Source organism: Dermacentor albipictus, chromosome 5, assembly GCF_038994185.2.
Source record: "Dermacentor albipictus isolate Rhodes 1998 colony chromosome 5, USDA_Dalb.pri_finalv2, whole genome shotgun sequence".
NCBI lineage: Eukaryota > Metazoa > Arthropoda > Arachnida > Ixodida > Ixodidae > Dermacentor > Dermacentor albipictus.
In genome coordinates this window covers 145,908,792-145,930,414 of record NC_091825.1, presented here as the reverse complement: position 1 = coordinate 145,930,414, position 21,623 = coordinate 145,908,792, and the positions used below count along the sequence as shown (strand labels likewise).

At 45.4% G+C, this 21,623-nt stretch overlaps 1 protein-coding gene across 3 annotated transcripts in view; it reads left to right on the top strand.

The window, feature by feature from the left end:
* The window catches only part of LOC135906269 (macoilin), a 40,843-nt gene extending 19,433 nt beyond the window's left edge, over positions 1-21,410 (top strand). For all 3 annotated transcript variants that reach the window (XM_065437578.2, XM_065437577.2, XM_065437579.1), the window contains 5 exons: positions 4,657-4,815; positions 6,685-6,867; positions 10,284-10,404; positions 12,302-12,476; positions 18,544-21,410. In XM_065437578.2, the coding sequence (XP_065293650.1) occupies positions 4,657-4,815; positions 6,685-6,867; positions 10,284-10,404; positions 12,302-12,476; positions 18,544-18,806 (901 nt within the window). In that variant the 3' untranslated portion in view covers positions 18,807-21,410. The remainder of the gene's footprint in view (positions 1-4,656; positions 4,816-6,684; positions 6,868-10,283; positions 10,405-12,301; positions 12,477-18,543) is intronic.
* The last annotated feature ends 213 nt before the right edge of the window (positions 21,411-21,623 follow it).

Sequence of the window (21,623 nt, the reverse complement as noted above, 5' to 3'; positions counted from 1 at the left end):
TGTACTGTGATAAGGATTCAGTTCTGCAGCTTTGTAAGGTCTTTCTTTTTACATTGAAGCTGTTAGCCTCTAGTTAGTCGGGATTTTTCATATCCGCATGCGAAGTTTTGCCCACACAAGAAGAAATAGCCGCATGAAGGCTTTATGTTTCAGTGTAACAGAATTATGTTTTCTCGTCTATTCGAATTACGATCCGATGCTATCATCTGCAAGTTGTGTGTAAGTCATACTTTACAAATGTTGTGAAGCATTTTACTTTGAGAAATTGAGCTAATTCAATAATGCGCATGCACCAGCAGCTGAGCCTACCATAATGAGCAGCTATGCTGCAGTTCCGCACACCTGCATGCGCGTGTGACAAACATGTGCACAAGATGTATCTGTCGTTGATTCATGGGCACCCTGCTCGTTGCATCTATTGCACAGCGTGTGCTGCAACCATAGTCAACATTACAGCAAACACTGTTTAAAAAGTTACAGCGGTGTTTTTCACATTGTGAACGTGGGTTACGTGCAAGTATATGAATGCCGCGAACATGAACTACAGCGTTGAAGCATAAATGAAAGGGGTGCGAACGTGGTCGCAGACACTACAATAATCTTGACGGTGCATTGCCTGGGTGGCCACCAAGAAAGCATAGTGCTACACATGCAAAGAAGTGATGCCGCGAACATGCACAGCAACCACTGAAGCATTGAAGCACAAAGGGAAAGGGTGCAAACGCAGTCATAGACTCTATATTTCGTCTATAGCTTCACTGTGCATCCGCTTCGCTGGGTGGAATGGAGATGGATTTTTTTTTTTTCTGATCACTTCACTGTTTATTTTTTCATGGTTTAGTAGTTCTAGCGCTATAAGTAATGCAGAAATTACTTGTGTTTTCAATCTAAGTTCTCTTTCATGCAGCATTCTCATCAAGCTGCGGCACCAGTGCCGTGTGCATTGAACTTATTTTAATGAGCAAAGGACCAGTGTTGAAGGAGAAAACTCGAAATGATGTAGCTTCAGGGTGGTTTACAGCACATGCGACATGCCTAGTGACGAATTTTGTACAAAAAGTACCATGGCGAAATGTTGTAGTTACACGCTGTGACACTTTTGTGGCTAAAGAACGGTGTTTGCATAGCTTTAGTCATGACTTTGCCTCTGCTGAACTTAACTGACACTTGTGCTTCCTGTCACCTCAATGCCACTTGAAGTGCCACTAAAGAAACTCAAAGGACATTTGTGCTGAAGTACCCACTGGACTAGTTATGGGAACACTATGCCATTAAGGTTTAAAACAAAGTGTTTCATCCATAGGGTGCCATGAAGTATCTGAGGTCGTTTGTTGGTTTAGAATCTTGGTTAGAACTTGGTTCATTTAAAAGCTTTGAAGCCTACATTGACTGCTTGAGTTGAAGGCAGCCAGTGAAACTCTTAATGTGAAGCTTATCACTCTTGAAGGGCCAATTTTTGATAGACTATCCTTACCTTCTTTTGCTGCACTTCTCACTGGGACTCCAATTAGTGTTGTAGTGGTTGTTGTTTGGCATTAAAATTGTGAGCATAGTGCCAGGTTTGATTCTTAGATCAAAACAAGTTGCTCGCAAATCATTCTTTCCAATCAACCTATCTGGTGGCTCCATGCCATGAAGGAAACTGGATGCCAACTGGATGTCTGCTGGATGTCAACCTTTCCTATTATTTTTCTAAGTACCCGCCGTGGTTGCTCAGTGGCTATGGTGTTGGGCTGCTGAGCACGAGGTCGCGGGATCGAATCCCGGCCACGGCGGCTGCATTTCGATGGGGGCAAAATGCGAAAACACCCGTGTGCTTAGATTTAGGTGCACGTTAAAGAACCCCAGGTGGTCAAAATTTCCGGAGTCCTCCACTACGGCGTGCCTCATAATCAGAAAGTGGTTTTGGCACGTAAAACCCTAAATATTATTATTATTATTTTTTTCTAAGTTGCTGAAGTTTTGCCTCTTTAATTGCATTATAGTTCTTGTTAAAATACTTTTCAAGATGTGGTTGTACTAATTGTCTGTTAAAAAACTGTCTGCCTTTGGAATTTTTTCCCAGAGTTTAAAGGGAGACTAAAGGCAGATATTAAGTCAAACTATAGTCATAGATTAGGGCTCAAGAATGCCTATGGCGACAATATTAGTGCAAGTAGAGCTTTAGTAATCGATAAATAGAGATAAATTCAGCACACAATCAGAGACTTCTCCAAAATGTTCAGGTACTAGCCTGATGACAAAGGCAATCCTGAAAATAATTCTGTCGCTAGTACTCACCCACTCATAATAAAAAATGTCATTGTATTGCATTATAACATGAAAGAAAATACTACTTTCCCAGTTCTATTTGATTTTTAGAAAAAATAACTAATTGGCGCTACTCTTGACGTCACTGGTGATCAAAAGGTTTCCTGTTTCCACTCTGCGCCGCCCACACTTTCGCATTTCAGTAGTTTCGTTATCATGTAGTGCTGCGGTGGTTCTTCTGGCTCATGAAACTCGCACAAACTGCAAGTAGCAGAGAATACCACGTTCAGGTGATATCGTTTGATTCCCAAACGGTCCATGCCACTTGACCAAGAGCAGCGCTGTAGCGGCAAATCCAACACTCTGTCTTGGCTCGATTTCTCCGTGGCCTTGCATTAGTGTGTTGCGCAGAAAACCCTAGTGCCATCTGTCGGGCGTTGTTTTACTTACTGACAGCAGTAAAGGGCAGTAGTGGCGTGGGGAGTGGTGACGTATGCAATGTCACCACTCCCCACTCGGGGTTGGGCAATTTGAATTGTGCTGAAGGTGTGCGGACCCTTCAGGTGCAGTTTTCTTGTGAACTAAGTCTTCTTGACATGAGACAAGCGCTGCGAGGTTTCTGGAATGATATTTTGACAGTCCACGTTCACTTAGTATTTGCCTTTGGTGTCTCTTTAAACTTCACTGGTTTTTCATCTGCTAGAAAAGCGCCTGCCTGATGATGCCTGGTGTGCTTTCATATATTAAATAAACCGCAGTACTTTGAACAATCAGCAGATGATTGCAGTATTATAGTTTATTTATTTCTAAGCTCCATGACAAACTTGCTGTGTGCTGTATTCTGCATCACTTCAGGTGTGTGCCCAGCTGCTGTCGTAATTCTTTATTGCCAGTAACTTGTTTTAGAACTTGATGAAAAATAAACTAGATTATAGATTGTGGGGTTCTCCTCCCGTGCCCTTGGGACAAAGGAACGACAACACAGTAGTGCAAACAATCACAAGGGCATTTATTGCACCTTTCATAGATCAATGCCTGCTCGCCGAGTTGCTATCCACAAAACATGCCGATGGGCACGCGACAAATCTAGAAGTCCGACTCACCGTGACCTCGCGAGCGAATAGGTTCGCCCCATGCTGGATCCCAACGCCTGGTTGTTCGCGCGTACTGTCACGCGAACGGTGGCGCATTCCAAGGCGGCCACGCGAGACGGTCTCGCAGAAGCATGGGTCGGCGCACGCGCGGCACGGCACATCTGTCCCACTTGCTTCCCAAACCCCCAAGAGAGCATGCGCCTTCCTTTCGGCGCCCAAGTAACCTCGCCTGTCGGCGGCGTTAGCAGCGCAACACTCGTGCCATCTCTTGCACTGCGCCCCAACCACATCAACCGCCGCGGGCATCACGCAGGCCACGCAGTGAAGCGGGATTACAGGAGACGCGCTATGCAGGAAAAACATCAGGGGACGCGCGAGAGTCGCGCATCCCCACAAGATATGACTAGAATAAGTTTAATTCCCAACTACAACAGGTTGTAGAACAGTCTTTAATGCCACCTAGAAAAGCAGTAGCTGGCTCAAAACAGTACTGATGCATATTTTTGAAGTAGTAGGAATTCTACCACATGCTTCTCACACGTAGGATGATGGCACTTTGATACCACAGGTAATCTCAAAATGCCGGCCCTGGTGACATTGACATTATTGTGACCCCATGACACAGAGCAACAGTTGCTGATGTCATATGGCAGCAAGGCTAACTATGATGACATTGCTCATGAAAAAAACAAGAGTGCTGTGCACTTTTCTGCAGTGCTTTTCACACTTGGCAGCTCCAGCAATTGAAGAAACGGAGCGAGTCAATGTGTCATGACGTCATGAAGCGTCCACTTGCATGATATCGAAAGCAAGACTGGCTGTTAAAAACAAGCAATATAGTGTAAATTATTTAGGGCGCTCTGACACTTGTTAATATTCTTCTAGAACTTAGGAGAGTTCAAACCTTCATATACAGGGGAAAAAAATAGATTGAATTTCATGTCAGTGCTCATTTCACAGGGATTACAATATGAGACTGGCATGGCAACAGTGGCATTAAACGCTGATGGAAGTGATAGAACAGTGAGGCAACCATTGCTGACATTTCGTGAAGCCAGGGTCATATCTTGGGTTAGAACAAACAGTTTTCTTTTCAGGTGACTTCTAAGGAAGCATGATGGCACCACCTGCAACAGATTACGTGAAAGCTGTATGAAGCGTGCTTGAAAGCTGTCATCATAAGAGTTGTCAAAGTTTGCGTTTGTCATAGTCCTGTGTTGCTCTCTTCTGTTCGCATTAGTGGTTACTGCAGTTTGCTTCTCAGCCGGCTGTGGTTGGAGGCTGTGCTGATGCTTCTGTATTGCTGTGGCAGGCTGGAGGCCGATGTCAAGCGGCTCAAGACAGACCTGCAGGCGAGTCGACAGATGGAGCAGGAGCTGAGGTCACAGCTGCACAACCTAAGTGCGGGGGAGCGGTCCGTCAAGAACGAGCTACTCCAGCTACAGCAGGATAACGAGAGCCTGCAGAACAAGTAGGCTACTCGTCTTCCACTATTTGCATGCCTTTCCTTGCTGCTCTTTTTGTTTGTTTTGGTCTCACAAGGTCGCACTTAGTCATAATGCCGTTTACGACAGACTACAAAAAGTTTGTTTTGTGCTTATAGCTAGGATCGGTAAAACCTTGTAGGGAGTCTACAGTACCTCTCGCCAATATAGCCACTTTTTTGCTTTCCCTCTACAATCTCTCTTTTCTTGTCATAAAGCTGTTTGTTCCAGACTAGCAAGACTAGCAGTATTGTGCCATTTATGAGTAACTGTGCTTCACCTTTCTACCGTATTTACTCGCATAATGATCGCACTCGCGTAATGATCGCACCCCCGAATTTTGTCGTCAAAATTCGATTTTTTTCATTTCCCGTGTAATGATCGCACCCTGAACTTGCCGCAGCGATATGTCGTGTGCCAAGTCTAGCTAATAATGATCGCGCTTACCATCTGTCGAATGCTACGCGAACGACTTGTCTGCACGCACCAAACATGCTTAAGTAGATGCCTCATTTTATTACTTTCATCACTTTCCGCACTTCCATGGCAACAAGAGGTACAACCAAACTTGCTTTTATTGTGGGTAGGCTTTATAATGGTTGAAGACAACAAAAGCAAAAAAGGCGCCTTTCGATTCTTTTCATCTGCACTCGTGAGCACGCAACAAATCGCGCGCGGCAATGATAGTAGCCACGTTTACACTGATACGTTAAAAGTGTACCCTATTCATACGCCAACGCTTGTAACACAGCTAAGATATTTGCCCACCCTTAGCGGAAACGTGCCGTGTTAGGATAGTAGTGAAAACAGATGCCGCAGTTTCCGCAGCACGCCGGCCATGGGTTTCTGTCACTGGCAGCTAAGCGCGCCCATCTGTTTCTGTCCCCTCAAAGTGGACATGGCTACGTTATTGCCGCAAACTTGCCGATATTAACGATATTATTCATCACTGACACGGAAGAAACTGCTTCAATGCACGTAATGTACTCACGAGAAGAAGAAAAAAAAAAAAGATCGCGTTCGGCGCGTTTGGCTTGCTACGCCGGCCGCCATTTTTGTTTTGGTGTCCCGCACTCGCATCCCGCAGCAAACGCGGGACGAAAAAAAATTTTTTTTTGTCCGCGGGAAATTTAACTCGCGTAATGATCGCACCCCTGAATTTGCGTCAATTTTTTCTGACAAAAAAGTGCGATCATTATGCGAGTAAATACGGTATTATCTTTGCCAGCTGCTCTTAATGTGTTCGTTTCAACTATTCAAACAGACATTCCTATGCAAGTGCAAGCTTCATATCCAGTGACCGCGTAGCTCGCATCGAGGTTCTGTAGAAAGTGCAAAATGCTTGAATGACTAAATTACTCTGAAGGCTGAACCAGGGTTGGTGCAAGATTTCTCCGACTTTTTCTGCTAATTATAACTGATGTTAATCACGGTGGGTTGCGTTTGTGATGTGTTTTCCTGCACAGCCTAATGAATGGGAATGGTCTATGGGAATGGTCTATGGGAATGGATAGCATATAGTTTAGTTAGCATGCCCCGGCAACACAGGAACTAGAGCCAGCACTGTATAGGCTCAACATTGGGGACCACATTGGCTCTTTATTAAACAGTAACAGCTCAACATTGGCCTGCTGTTGGACAGTGCAGGCCCTGCATTGACCCTGTATTGGGCAATGCTGGCCCCACGTTGATAATTTATGGGGCAGTGTTGACTTAAGTATGGCTCCTCACTTACAGTGCTAGTTGGGATGAGGCAAAGAAATTTCCACTGCAGATTATAATTAGTACGATGTTGAGGAATAAATGTCTGTGGTGCCACGTGACAATCAGCTGGCACAACTGGCCAACATGCGCAGGCTGCACAACCTAGTGACAGCGCGGCAGCAGGACAAGTCCAACGTCAGCCTGCTGGAGAAGCGGCTGCAGGAGGAGAGGAAGCTGCGCAGTGTCTTGGAGACGCAGCTCAGCCAGGAGCGCAAGGCCAAGAAGGCTGAGGAGGCCGCAGCTGCACGGGCAGCAGTCGCCATGGCCACAGCGAGGTGGGCACACCGCTCCTTTTTTGTCACATTTCTTGTTACAGCCGATGTGTCGATGAGATAGTTGTGTGGAACCATATCTCAAGGGGCACCTAAAAGGAAAATATAGAGTGGCTTCTGGCAGTAACGAATTTTTCATTTGTAGCGAGAACAGAGCATTCATAATCAAGAAACATGACAATAATACAAAATTGCAGTCGCGCTACCTGTTTTTGAGTGTGGTACCTCTCGTGTGACATCAGCACTGGTTGAGTCACAGAGCGGTCGATAAAGAGTTCATGCGGGGGTTAGTTCAACCCGTCCACCTTGGTGTGGGTGATTCAAATTGAGGAGCAGCAGTGGCTCATTAGTGGCAATTTCCTATGTAACAAAGTCATACAGTATTTGTAGACCAAAAGCGATGATAGTCTTGTAGACAAATAAGTCTACTGATCTAACTTGGCATAATACCCTTCACTCTTGTAAGGCCCGCCTTCAAGTAAGGCCCGCATCCCTACTTTGGAGTGGAAAGATTTTGACAAAAAGTTTCACTAAGCATCACGGGCATACGAGCGTGCTGGTCAACTTCCACAAGCCACTACTAGACGGCACTAGTTGTCCTGCCAACGATGGCATTATCACCACCGTGTCCCGCACTCGTCACCAAACTACAACTTTGGGTGCCAACTCTGGTGAAGCGGTATGTGATTAGACGTAGCTGACAAGTTTGCCGGGCTGCAAGCTGTTGCGGAACTTTGCCCTTAAAATGATTGTACCAGTAGAACTTCAGTTTGGCCTAGTTGTTGTTTACTGCATATCATATTGACCTAAAATGAAGACGGGGACAGCGGAAGAGAACACAAAAACAACACAAGCGGTGTTGTCAATAAGTTGACAATACTGGCCGTGTTGTTTTTGTGTTCTCTTCCGCTATCTTTGTATTTATTTGCGGTCAATATGATATGCATTGTACCAGTAGACCACATCGGCGATAGGGCGTGAGATCACATGTACAGGCTGAACTGACGACCATGTGCGTGAAGTGAAATTGGGGTGTGCAGGTGATCATCCGGCAACTACCATGAATGACTACCAAGTTTGTGTGTGCGCATGCTGCATGGAACAGTGTAAGCTTGCATTTGGGCGTAAACGGAGTAAAGCTGGTGGAGTTCTCACCCGTGCTCTTGGGACAAAGAAACGACAACACAGTAGTGCAAACAATCACAACGGCATTTATTGCACCTTTCATGAACTAATGCCTGCTAGCCAAATTGCTATCCATAAAACATCCCAATGGGCATGCAACAAATCGCGGAAGTCCGACTCGCCTCGACCAGATAGCAAGCGAATATGTTTGCCCATGCTGGACACTAACGCTTTGTCGTTCACATATAGTGTCATACAAACAGTGGCACGTTCGAACGATCTTGTTCATCCATTCAATGTAGGCCTCACGAGAGGTTCCCGCAGAAGCATGGGTCGGCACACGCGCGGCACGTCTGTAGCGCTTGCCGACCCGGAGCCAATGAGAACAGTCTTCTCCCTTTTGCGCCTGACCAGTACCGCTGCCATTCAGCCTCAGCAGCGCAACACTCACGCCATCTCGTAATGTGCTGCAACCAGACCGACCACCGCTGGCACTAAGCTACGCAGAGAAGCTGGATTACAGGAGACTTAAGGCATGCGGGGAAAACAACATATCAGGGGTCGTGTGAGAGTCTCGCATCCCCACAAGCTCTAAAATGGTTATTGTGCAGCACAGCCTAAACTAACAGTGTCACGGAGTCTAGGCCACGAACATGATATCCGAACTTCACAACGATCCATAATGGTGATTGAGATATGCACCCGCAGCCTTGGCCATCATGAAACTTCGAAGGAATTTTGTTTGAATAGGGCAAAAGTCTGTAAACAAATTTCCTACTGTGTTGGTGCCCTAAAAAACAAAGAAATAGATTTTTACCGTTGCAATTAGTTTTTTCAGACTTCCCAATTCTGAAATTTTCTAGGCATAGTCCATGTCTAAAAAAATCGGTGGGAGATGGCAAATGTGTTCATAGTCAGGAGCCAGTAGTTAACCTTATTTTTCATAGCAGTCTGGGTGCAGTTCGAGGTTTCACTGCTATCCGTAAGCCAGCCTCGTGTTAAGGCCCACATCCAGTAAAATATATAAAGAAAAAAAAAAAGTGCGGGCCTTGCATGACTATGGAGTGCTTTCACTTAGTGTCCCTTGGCCCTGTAAGGGTAGACATTTTTTGCCGAATGCAACCCACTGGTGTTGAATCTTTTTATTGCAGGTTTAAAATCTTCTGACTTGCCTATTCTGAAATATATATATATATATACCGCATTTTTTTTACAGTGATTATAATGTTACAAAAAAAATATTTTCCATAGGTAAACATGCATTGTTTATTCATGAATACAGATGGGCTTGCATAAATACTTATAATAAGAACAAAATAGAGTAGATGCACTGAAATAGATATATTCCGATTCGACACTTGGGGAGTAGTCCGCACTGGAGGAATTGCCGCTTGACTCACTTGCAGCTGAACAACCAACATGCATGCTCATAGCGTAATCGAATCATGTATGTTGGTGCATGCGAAAACTGTCCCAAACTCTGTTAACACCGTGTACATATCTGCTCTCATAGAGGCCTGGGCCTTTGCTGCAGCTGTCATCACTGAAGTAGTGGTCTTGCACCCGAACAAAGGGAAAATCACAGCCTCAAACTTCAGCCACCCTGTCTGCAAAGCGCTGTCTGCTGCTACTGCATCTCGAGCGTACAAAAGCACCTACTGGGTGGCTATCAATGGTGCCGTTATAGGCAGTGTACATCTTTGTATTGGACTTGCATATATAGCATCTCATTGTATTCACTATAGCATAGTCACCTGCCATCTGCCTCTCTCTCTGCATCTCCCATTTCCCCTTACCCTGGTGAAGAGTAGCAGGCTAGATACAGGCTCTCTAGGACTACCTTTCATCCTTTCTTTTCATTAAAACTGCCTCCTTCTCCTTGGAGGCAGAGTTTTAAGATTTGTGTCATATCTGTGAACCATCAGGTCCCCGCTTCATCTGTATAAGTGCTTTGTTTAAAGGCTGTTAATAGGAAAATTAGGCAATTACGTGGCCATCACATTTTCCAAGATTGCTTCAAATGTAAATGTTTTTCATTTATAATGCTCTTAGCCCGAGTTATATTTCATTGCAGTTGGCCTTCAAGTGTGTTTGTCTGCAATGGCCTGTGGCTGAATGTTGTCATGAAAGTTACCTAAACCACTGTCACTAATATTGAAAAACAAGGTAACATTGTATCTGCATACACACGTCTTGTGTTTTCTAATTTCTGCTTTATTCCTCGTGAAAATGCTTTGCCAACTCTCCCTACTTTGTTGAGCATTAGCATGTATGTCTGCATGTGGATTGTGCAGGAGTGAGTGTACAGAGAGCTGCAAAGCGCGGCGGCGAGACCTCGAGAACGACGTGCGGCAGCTCAGGAGAGACCTCAAGGTCCGAGAGGACCAGATGCGTGCCATGGAGCGGGAGGCGCAAGTACGATCACCAGCTTCTGTTCAATTTCCCCGTTCAGTTGTATTCACAAGCGTGTTTTCCTGCGCAGTGATTTTCCTTTTAAATGCAAGAGCACTCTTTGACTATATTACCCCACTTTGGTCTGCCTTATCTGGCCTTGATATGATGGCCTAGTAAAAAGATGGAGAAATCTAGCCCCTATGAGGAATCAAGCTAGGGCCTGCAGCTTGGTAAGCGAGTACCCATCCTTGCCGCCATGCCAACAGTTGAGAAGGGGTGTAGAGCAGTAGTGAAAGAATTTTGCCAGCGTCGTGCTGTCACAATATCAACGCACATGTGTGGCTCACCAGTTGGAGGCTAGAAGGTCTCCAAAGACGCGCAGTGCGCTTGGCTGAAAAAGCACGAAACCAAATGGACGCGCTGTCATGGACCACTCATTCTGCTGTAGTGAAATTTAATAAAGTATTTTGTGCTGTGCAAATGGGGGGCTGTCGCGTAACTGAGACAAACGTCATAGATGGGTTCTGATGGAATTTTTGTATTGTAGCAACTTTAAAAGTAGTGACACGACAGTTTCGATTTTTTTTTTTATCCCAGGTGCGTGTGCGTGTGTGTGTGTGTGTGCGCATGTGCGCGCGCGCGCTTCGGCTTGCTCGGTTGTCTGCTGTGCTGCTGCATTGGGCTTTACAAGTAGCAGATGACCAAGCGAGTTCCAAAGCTGCCATAATGTACTGCACCCACATGACCACTTTTTGGGTCTTGACACATACACCTTCTGTAAAATGAAACCGACACAGAAAATGCAGTCGCTGCAACAAATTTGCATTTTATTGATACTATCAACTACACTCTACGCTCGTTGCAACGGACCCGCGTACAACAGACTTCCGGATAGTATAACGGGCCATATTTCAGCCTTAGTTTGTTCTACCTATTTTATTAATGCAACGAAGTTCGCTTTTAAGGGACCGCCCTACAATGGACTGTTGGCTGCAGCGTACGAAATTAGCGGCAATTTTTGTCAAAATCGGGCATATAAAACAGACTTTTGCCGTGTTGGCACGGGCTGGCAACTTAACTTGCGAGGGTCAGCTGACGATCGCGACTCAATATGTTCCGCGCAAGGGAGGGAGGAAAGCGGGACGGAAGCATGCCATCTTTCACGCGTGAAGCACAGGGGGAGCTGAGGGGAAGAGTAGGGGCTTCTACTCCAGTGGCTGCTGTTAATGGCGCGGCCGCATGAGCGCCATATCTTAAAAACAATCTGCGATGTGGACAAAGTGAGCGCCAGCACAAGCACCTTATCTTGAAAGCGATCTGCGATGTGGATAAGGTGCACCGAGTGCTGGTAGCTTCATATGTGCTGTGCTTTCGACATTTAGTTTGCGTTGAAGCGAGAGACAGCACGAAGGTCAATTCACTCGCTGCTGCTGCTGCGCTTATCTTGCTTAATTTGCTACCGCAGCTGATGCTTTGCCTTTCAGGAGAAACTGCGACTTTGAATGTTTGTCACTCACTCTTTGCAATGAAGTTGTTAGACATCGAAATGAAAATTTAGGAAATGAGGTGTCTCGGATATTACATACTTCAAATAAAATGGACGTTTTTTGTCGGATTATTAGGTTCTGTTGTAATGAGAGTCAAATTTAGGTAGTTTCATGTCACGTTAGGCTTCTTGCACCCATGGTGCAATATTTGCTCTTTGCAGCAGCTTTGAACAAGCACACAAGAAGCACCAAACCACCTATGACTTCATAATGTAAATGACAAACTTGTAAAGTTAGGGCTTGTGTTACACTGAAGTTTTGGCCTGTTTGGCCTGAAGGCTTTCTCTTGTTTTTTTAGCATTCACATTCTAATATGAGCAAAACAGTCTCGTCGGTAAAAGTGCATGGATTTGCTTTTCTTGTGTGCGCAGTCTCTGCGGCAGTACAAAGACTCTATTGGGGATACGGAGATCCTCATGTCTGCACTGTCAGCCATGCAAGACAAAAACGCACACCTGGAGAACTCACTCAGCGCAGAGACGAGGTTAAAGATGGATCTCTTCTCGGCACTTGGCGAGGCAAAGCGGCAGCAAGAGATTTGCCAAGGTATGTGCCCTCCTTAGCCTTTGGCAGCTGTGATTGCTCTTTGCTGAACAGCCTCCATGAGGCAGAATAACCAGAAGCAGTTTGCCACATGTTTACTGGTTGTTGTTTACTCAGTTTCATCTGGAAAGTTTTCCGAGTGTGGTTGCAGACCTAACCGTGAAATCCTAGATGTGCTAGTGTTGAAGCCAATAAATGCTAAGATATAATAAAATTTATTACTCTAGAAATCCTCTAATATGTTTTCCACAGAAAAAATTGTAATACCCGTGAAATGTATTGTGCAAACATGCTGTTAAAATCACATGAATATGCTGTTAAATATTAAAGCAAACATCATATACGGCTCAGCCCCCAAGAAATTTACAGTTGCCGACTTAAAATACAGACTCGCAGGCACCACGTAAGTCTGAAATACCGGATGCAGGCAGTGAATTAGTGACCAATTTTTGAAAGTGTTCGAAAAAGATGTCGTATTCTTGGATCATCACTTTCGGGGATATCAAATCTTTCGCAAGATTTCGTGGGACTAGTGCCAGATGCACCAGTGTCTACTAGCGACGACTTTCCTGACACGCTACCAAGCATGCTGTCTTATCAGAGTGCCAGGATCACTGTCGCCCTTCAACAGCGATTCTGCTACCAAAGTTTGTCAACACGTTGCTGCATACACATGTGCTTGCCTGTGACCTGGTCAGTCTGTATTTTGACCATTGTCATGCTGTTGCTACGGGTAGACAAAAAGCACTGTCAATGCGTGTACCAAATCTTCATCCCCTGGCAGCATAACCAACATCGACCCGAGTTGCTATAGCCAAATGATTGTGGGTTTCTTGCAACAGTCATTGTCCTGCACTTCCCTTGTGTAATCACCATCCATGTCGGTGCCGACATAAGGGTGGGTTTGGCACCACTTGAAACTGCTTGAAGAAGTCGCGCAGAATCGTGTCGCTATTTAACGTGCAAACGAAAAACGCTGGACGTGCAGAACTCGCATGACAAACAGCAAATTCAGCCTATGCCATCTTTCAACACTTAGCTTGGCTTGTCTTGCAGTTTGGGTGCATTCGTTGACTACTCGATTGACAAGACTTCGTTAGTTTCGGTTTCTAGGAGGAGAGGAGCTGGCGATCGTGCCAGCTACATATTAAAACCTGAATCTAGTTATTTTTATCGTTTCTCTGGCCAGATTGGCACACAGTCGTGCAGGTGGAGTCCTAATATCGAGCAACGCACTGTAAGATGTCAATTTCCCTCACTGTTTTTCCCTAACGTCCAGTGCTTCATTATCTTGTTGCCACTGTGGCATCTGGCTTTGCTTTTGTACCGTTGGCATGAATAGAAATGCGTACTGTAACGAATGCATTTTAAGTGTAATTACAGTCCACGACCAATTTGTTGGACATGCCCGATAATTCAGACGCCTTTGTGGATCCACCACGTATCCCATAGAGTCAATGTACAAGAACGTCCGAAATTTTGGATGCAAAACTTTTCGCTCTCTGATTTTCCCGACTTTTTCGCTGTGACGGCAGGCCCGAAATAGCATTAATCGAAGCCACTGCCATTTGGTTTGTATCACAACCTCAAACCAGCACTCTTGCCCGCCAATTATTTGGCAGCCACCATCGCGGGAATGCTAGGCCTAGCTACTTCAGACGTTCGCTGCCAGGCTCCTTGCTGTTTAGCGCCGTTATTTTCACTGAAACAATTTGCCACTGTTAGCAATGGCCGCTGTCCACCTTTGTAATCCTAACCGATGGCTTTGAAGCGCAGAAAGCATGCTACGTTGCATAATACTTGTAAGCATGTATATCTACTTATTAAAGAAAAACAAACAAACAAACAAATATAAACGCCTAGGTACACGATACATTTTTGCTAAATTTGAATAGCGCTTAACACTTCTGCATAAAAATAAAAAGGGAAAAGTTTTTCAGCGGTTAGCAAGAGGCCCCGAGTGTCGTATGATCCGCTCGTCGCGTCTGCTTGTCTCTTGTCGTCCGAACACTCGTGTTCCTGGGTGGCTGTTCAGAAAGTTCAGTTGCACTACCGCGCTGAGATTCGCACAAAGCACGCGACCTGGACGGCGGTGGCTCTCAGTTGTGTATTCAACCTTTCTACAGCTTTGCACATTGATTATACTAGAGCTAATGAGAAGTAGGGAATGGGGGGTGGGGGGAGGTACCTGACCTCGTAGTTTTTCTGGGAACGCAGCGAGCCTAAGCACTAGGGAGACAGGAGTTGTATGCCTCATTTAACCTACAGTGGTGCCTTCGATCAGTCAAGCCCGACCAATCTGAGCTCGGTTAAACCGCACACATAGAACTCAACTGGAGAAACCGGGTAGTTTATGACCTGCACGTTAGTGGCCATAAATGACAGAGGAAAAAAAATTACAACTGTTTCAAAAATTTTAAGAGGGTCCCCGTGCGGACGGTCGGGGCGAAGATGTAATTCCCTGCTATAATGATAAACTAGAAGCAAAGAAATTAAGAAAGGAATAAGACGGAAGAAAATTGAGGATTTGAACTCGTGACCCCTGGATGTTGGCCGGATAGATGGCTTAGTCAGTTGGTCCGCCAGGCCCCAGGTTACTTTGAAGCGGCATGGCTCCTGTCCAGAGCCTCGTACTTACGTGGAAAAAGCCTCATGTTGTCCGCAATGGTCAATTTTTGCTGATTGCCAGTGGTTGGAAGGCATACTTTCTTGGAAAAATGGCCGACTGTCGATGAGAGGGAACTCGAGCGGCTCTAGAGACTATGAAAAGCTTGAGCAGGTGCGACGCGAGCGGCGCACGCTTAGCGCCTTAGCGTGGGAAACTCGCCCGAGTAACTATCCTGAGGAATGCTGCTTGCGAGAGTGAAATACCTTTGTCTAATTATGATAACCCTAATATGACTACTTTCGAAAAGAGAACGGCCCAGAGGGCTGTACTATGAGTGCTATGACTGATAATTTTCTATATATTTTTTCATGGGATCGAACGCGAGCGCTGTTCACTTGTTTATGCGTGTAGAAATAGAATGAGAAAGAGTATGAGTTTAAGGGAGGAAAAAAAGAAAGCAAAGGTAAAAGAAAATTACTCAAACATAATTGCAGTGCCGTGGTTCTGAAGCGCACGCGCGGGAGAGAAACTGAAGGAGATATAAATGTGCGTGGCGATGGCGCACACGCAAAAGACTGCCTTAGTAAATTTAGAGACTTGAGAAAAAGTTACCTTGACAACAGATAACATGGCGGACAGCACTCGAATACGACAAGCGAAGTTATTGAGGCATGGAAAATTCCCTTGAACTAAGTATGGTCTCGAGAGAAATGCTTCTAATTATTGCAAATTTTAAAAGATGAGGGAATATAAGATAGTCGCCACGCTTACTGAGAGGATCACGTCCGCACAAGACTACACCAGGCACCTTACTGAGACATGGACCCCTGTGGCCAGCACAAAGCTCCTTGTTCAGCCGGCCGGGCGCAGATCACGTGCGTTTCGATCGCCCAAGGCGAGAGGATCACGTCCACACAAGACTACACCAGGCATCTTACTCGCGCGTGCATGTGTAAGATGCATGTGTAAGATGCGGGATACAAGAGGAGGCTAGGGCAACCGAGAATTGACACTATTTCGTGCAACCTAAACCGATCAGCAAAAACCCGCAAAGGGCGGACAAATTAGGGGATCTCTTACGCATGTAGGGCCGGCCCTCAGGGCCGGAGAGCAGTTTGGATCAGAGAGCAAACAGGCATAGATGATATTATAATAGACATTAAGAGAAAAAAAATGGCGCTTGGCAGGTCATGTAATGCGCAGACTAGATAACCGTTGAACTGCAGAATGGGTACCAAGAGAAGGTAAGCGCAGTAGAGGATGGCAGAAGACTAGATGGAATTACGAAATGAGGAAATTTGTGAGTGCTGTTTGGGATCGGTTGGCGCAGGACAGGGGTAATTGGAGATTGCAGGGAGAGGCCTTTGTCCTGCAGTGGACATGAATACGTTGATGATGATGATGAAACAAACTGAAACTGAGAAATGCCGAATCCTGAAAGTCAGCTTCGCTGCTCTACAGCAATGTCGCGCGGTCAAGCATACCTAAAGCATGCCAGGGCAACTGTCATGGGACATGGTATGTATTCCTTAATTATATACGCTGTGGGTTCTCCTCCGTACTCTTGGGACAAAGGAATGACAACACAGTAGTGCAAACAATCACAAGGGCATTTATTGCACCTTTCATAGATCAATACCTGCTAGCCGAGTTGTTATCCCCAAAACATGCCGATGGGCATGTTTGGGGATAGCGACAAAAGTCTGTTATTTTCGTTTGATGTCGCAGCAGCCTAGTAGTGATGACAGCGGCCTCAAATTTACTGAAGCTGCAAGCCAGCGTTTCAGTCAGCCCCCTCTTCTTGGCAAACACTCACATGGCAGATTCCTCGTTGGTGTTGCATATCCTCTGCATGGTGTTGCACCCATGCAGCACTACCGCATGGGTGCGGTAGTGCTGCAGAAGTCACGGGGCGCCTTTTTCATTCCTGAGCGCTGTTCTCGTCGCAATAATTGTATTCGTGCGGCTGATGTAACACACAGCTTCTGCCACTGTCGGGCCTGAATCGGCCGTGCTGTCGCTTTCCATCTCGTCCTCATCACTGTCGTTAGGCGACACTTCGGCAATAGAGGCAACGATGGCGAAAAGTCGAACCTCGTGGCCAACATCTTTTCTTGGTTGCAGCTGTGCTCCTGAGCAACTTCTTCGCATTCCAAATGCCACACACCGTAGTCAGCGGTAAATTGCTGTCACGTGCCAGCGCCGACTTCTTCGTGTCACATTTGATTGCACGAACAATGTCCAATTTTCCTTCTATGCCGATCACCCGGTGTTTTTTATCCGAGCTTCGTCACGACGCCGAAATTATATTTATGTGCATCACTTCACGCGCAAACGCACAGGGCGCTTGGAGGCCGTTGTTCCGATCTCTAAGGCTTGTTCTGACGGGCCGCCCGATGGGGACAACGCACCGCCGTGATTGCACGCCGAAAAGTGGAAACGCTACGTGCTAACCGATACGCATGCAATAACCTTGTAGTGTTTATGCGGATACAAAACGCATTATGTTCAATGGCCGCTGAGTCGAGCATATTACATTACTACTTTTAAAATAAAACTACTGTTTAAGCGGGTACAGTTTAACAAGGCTTTATTGTATTGTCATGTATGATACATGACGAATGAAGGTATAAAGAGCTGCCCTGAAGTAGCTTGACTAGTTCCAGCCACCTGTTACTAAGGCACGGCGGCCGCATTTCGATGGGGGCGAAATGCGAAAACACCCGTGTACTTAGATTTAGGTGCACGTTAAAGAACCCCAGGTGGTCAAAATTTCCGGAGTCCCCCACTACGGCGTGCCTCATAATCAGAAAGTGGTTTTGGCACGTAAAACCCCATATATTATATTATTGTTACTAAGGCAATAGCATTGACAACTAGCTGGGAAATATTATGACAACAGTGGAAAGAACAGCAACAAAACATATGTTTACAACATTTCGTTTATTACTTGACATGTTACAACAGTATAACCTTGCAAGTAACACTGTGAGTAGGCACTTGATATTAGTTGTGGTGTGGTCTGGCACAGACAAATGGTAACAGTATTCATGAAGCCTTGTGGACAGTGTTGGTCACATACAAGTGTTTCTTCGTATTCAGAAATAATAGTTTCTATTAAAGCATCTTTTGAATTGAGAAAAGTTCACTCTGAAAAGATTATGAATCTTTTGTTGTAACAGTGTTCTCTGCTCTGGTATGTGTGCCTCCACTTTATTATCAACTTCGAAAGGCTAACCTTGAAAGCTGTCACATTATGTTGTTTGTAACGCTACTTGCATAATGCCACTAGCATTGAGTAAAGTTTGCAGTTTCAATGACAAATTTTGAAAGCTAGCATCTTAAGTGGTTCGTTGCGCTGTGGTTTGCCAGTGACTCAGATGTGATCCTCGGCACATGATGCAATTGCCGAGCCTGAGAAGCAGCAGCTTAGCCTCTCATGTTGTGTGTGTGTGTGTGCAGCAATGCTGACGCACAAGGAGAAGGAGGTCGAGGACCTGAAGACCAAGATAGCTGAGGTGATGGCGGTGATGCCCGCCACCAGCACCTACCCGGTGTCACCCGCGTCCGTGCCGCTAGACTCAGAGCTGGTGTCGTCCCTCCTGTACAGCCCCAAGTTCATCACGGCACCTTGCCCCGCCACCGAGGAGAAGAAAATCCCAAAGTCCAACCTGGACCCAAATGCCTCCGTCTACACGCCCAAGATGGTCCCTTCCGACCACTGAGCACTTTTCGCCTCACTCAACCAACACACACACACTCCGACATGCCACCGCTTTCTCTTCTCCCCACCTTGAATGGTTTGTTGTACTTCCCCCCTAAGGTGGCTGGAAATCGTTAAAAAAAAAACATTTGTTGACATACACGAATGCAACATTTATCATTATTAATGGCCCGAAAGCGAAGAGCATATGATGAGGCACTACCATCTGGCACTATCACTGCTGATGGCCGGCGAGGCATCGCAGCAGCAAAAGGATATATATATATATATATATATATATATATATATATATATATATATATATATATATATATATATATAAAAAACGAGTAAAGAACAACTGCTGGTGCCTTGTCCTCTTCTGCCTCGGGTGGTTAATAATCATAACTGTGTCTTCTTCGTAGCTGTGGCCTCCTATAGTTGTGGGAGCCAAGGTGAGCAAACACACGTGCTTTTTTTTTTTTTTTGTGCATGGAGACGGAGGATGTTTGTCACAGACTATCGCTGCATCCATTTCACTGTGCATCCCCCCTTCCCCTTTCCTTCTCACCTTTTTTCTGCCCACCTCTTTCACGCCTGTGTTGTGTGCAAGTGTGTGCATCTCGAGAGCCTACACGGCAAGTGTGAATTTTGTGCCCCTCCACCTGTGCTTTGTGGGTTTCGAAAAGATTGGCCATCATTATCATCGTTATTGCATTTGCTTCTGGGGCTAATTTCTCAATTATCATCAACCCCTGGCCAGCCACTCGCACATTCAGATTGTTCAGATTCTCTCGTCCCTGCCCTCTCTGTTCTTTTGTCTGCTGCTGCGGAAGTGAATGTCATTAAGCTTGTCATTCATGCTCTTTCTTTGCTACGGGGAAGCACATGCTTAATTCGATCTACTGCAAAAAAGCTGCACAATGCTTTCTGGTGTCTTTCTAACACATTGGTGTGAAAGCCTTTCCTGCGTGCCAGCTGTCCCCAGCTTTGCAAGCACTGCTGCTATGCGTGGCTCATGTAATGTCCATGTCTTTTTTGGAATGGACGACTTGCCTGTTCCTTCTTTTTTTCTTTGTATCCTCATTATATCCTTTTCCCCTCTCCCCTGGGCTCTAAAGAGAAAATGCAGTCTTCTTTTTTCTTGTTCCTTTGTTCTTTTTTGTACGCACATTTTAGCTTGTTCACACATCTGCCTGATGGTTGTACAAAAGGGGTAACTTATTTTTTTGTGTTCTCATCATACATGAGTGCCATTGAGAAAAAAGAGCACTTGACAAGGACGGCCAGCCAGCTGATAAAATGTCGCTGTTAGGACAGGAAGCTTGCACTGGGGCAAAGAACCTAGAGTTCCTTCGCACACAGTGAGGAAAAAAAGAAACGACTTGTGCCAAGACAAAGCCTGTCGCACACTTGCAGTTTGCATTTATTTTCTGTTCTTGCCCTAATTTCTTTTTTTATGCTGAACTGTTGTGGCTCGAATATTGAGCCCATCTTATTTTCTTATTTTTTTCCCTCTTTTCTTTTTCAGTACTACTGCTTGTTATTGGACACAACACTGAAGAAAGAAAGGGTCCCAGTGACATTACTTTTTTATTATTATTTCAAGCTTGTCTTTTGGCAGTTTGCTCTTCTTTCACATTCATTGCTATTTTAAGTTTATAAGTTTATGATCAGGTCATGATCTCATTGTCATCTCACATGCATACCATCACATTCATGTACAATACGCGCCTGTTTCAAATGCACCTTTTCCCTGCCCTTTGGCTCCCTGCCCAAGTCCCCCTCCCCGCCCTTGCCATCCACAAATACCCCCTCATGACCCCCTTTTTGTCTAGTCTTGCCCTCCACCATTTCGAGAGGTCACATTGTTTTCTTTTTTTGTTCTTCAAGAAGAAATGAAGAACTAAATTTGGGCAGCTCAGCCTCAATGGGCTATCAGGCCAGCGTGTGAAGAAAACCAAGAATCTGGTGGTATGCTGGAACTTCAGGCATTTTTATTTAATGCATTGGAGAAATGCTTTCATCAAATCAGTGGGTTCTGCAAGTTTATTTTTTGGCTGTACATATATATTCTCCCCCCCCCCCCTTTTTTTTTTAATAGATACTGTGTACTGCTGTATGGGACAGGGACATAAAAGGTTCTCTGAACATTCCAGCGTACAGCTTGCTGAATACAGGGTTTATGAAGTACTGCCAGGTCTTAGAACTCCTTCCAAAGAAATGTGGCACGTATAAATAAAGAACGCGGTCACGATAGCCTGGTCTATCTTAATATAAAGGCTATAGCAGTGGTCTCGCTTCAAGGAACTACCTTGTCTAGAATGTAAAGCTCCGGGAAGTAAGATGTCCATTGAGTGCTGAGCTTTATTGTTTTTTGTTTTGTTTTTTCTTTGCACGGGTTGCAGTGTGCACTGCAGCTGGCATTGTCAACACTGTGTGTTTCGAACTTCACCCCACCCCCCCACCCAACCCCTTCTAGCCCATGTCCCTTGCATCTACTTACGGAGAGCAAGCAGTGGGTTTCCAGCCAATGATGACATCTGTCTGTGGTTTATGTGATGCGCCCTAGAGTAAACGAAAGAGAAAAAACTTTCAAGGAGGAATAAAATGTGGCTTCCTCGGCTGTGCCACTGTCTCGTTTCCCTCTCTATACCATGGTGAAGGAGGACAGGCCAAGGTAAGACGCTGGCCATTGGCTACCGTGTGCACTTGCTGCAGTGGAGCCTCAACGTACAGTGCTGTACACTAGTAAAAGGTATACATGCACAAGTGAATCCTTCCCTCTGGAAAGCATACAGTGGCCAAGCTTCGCAGCAAATGTCTTGTGGTTAGTGGC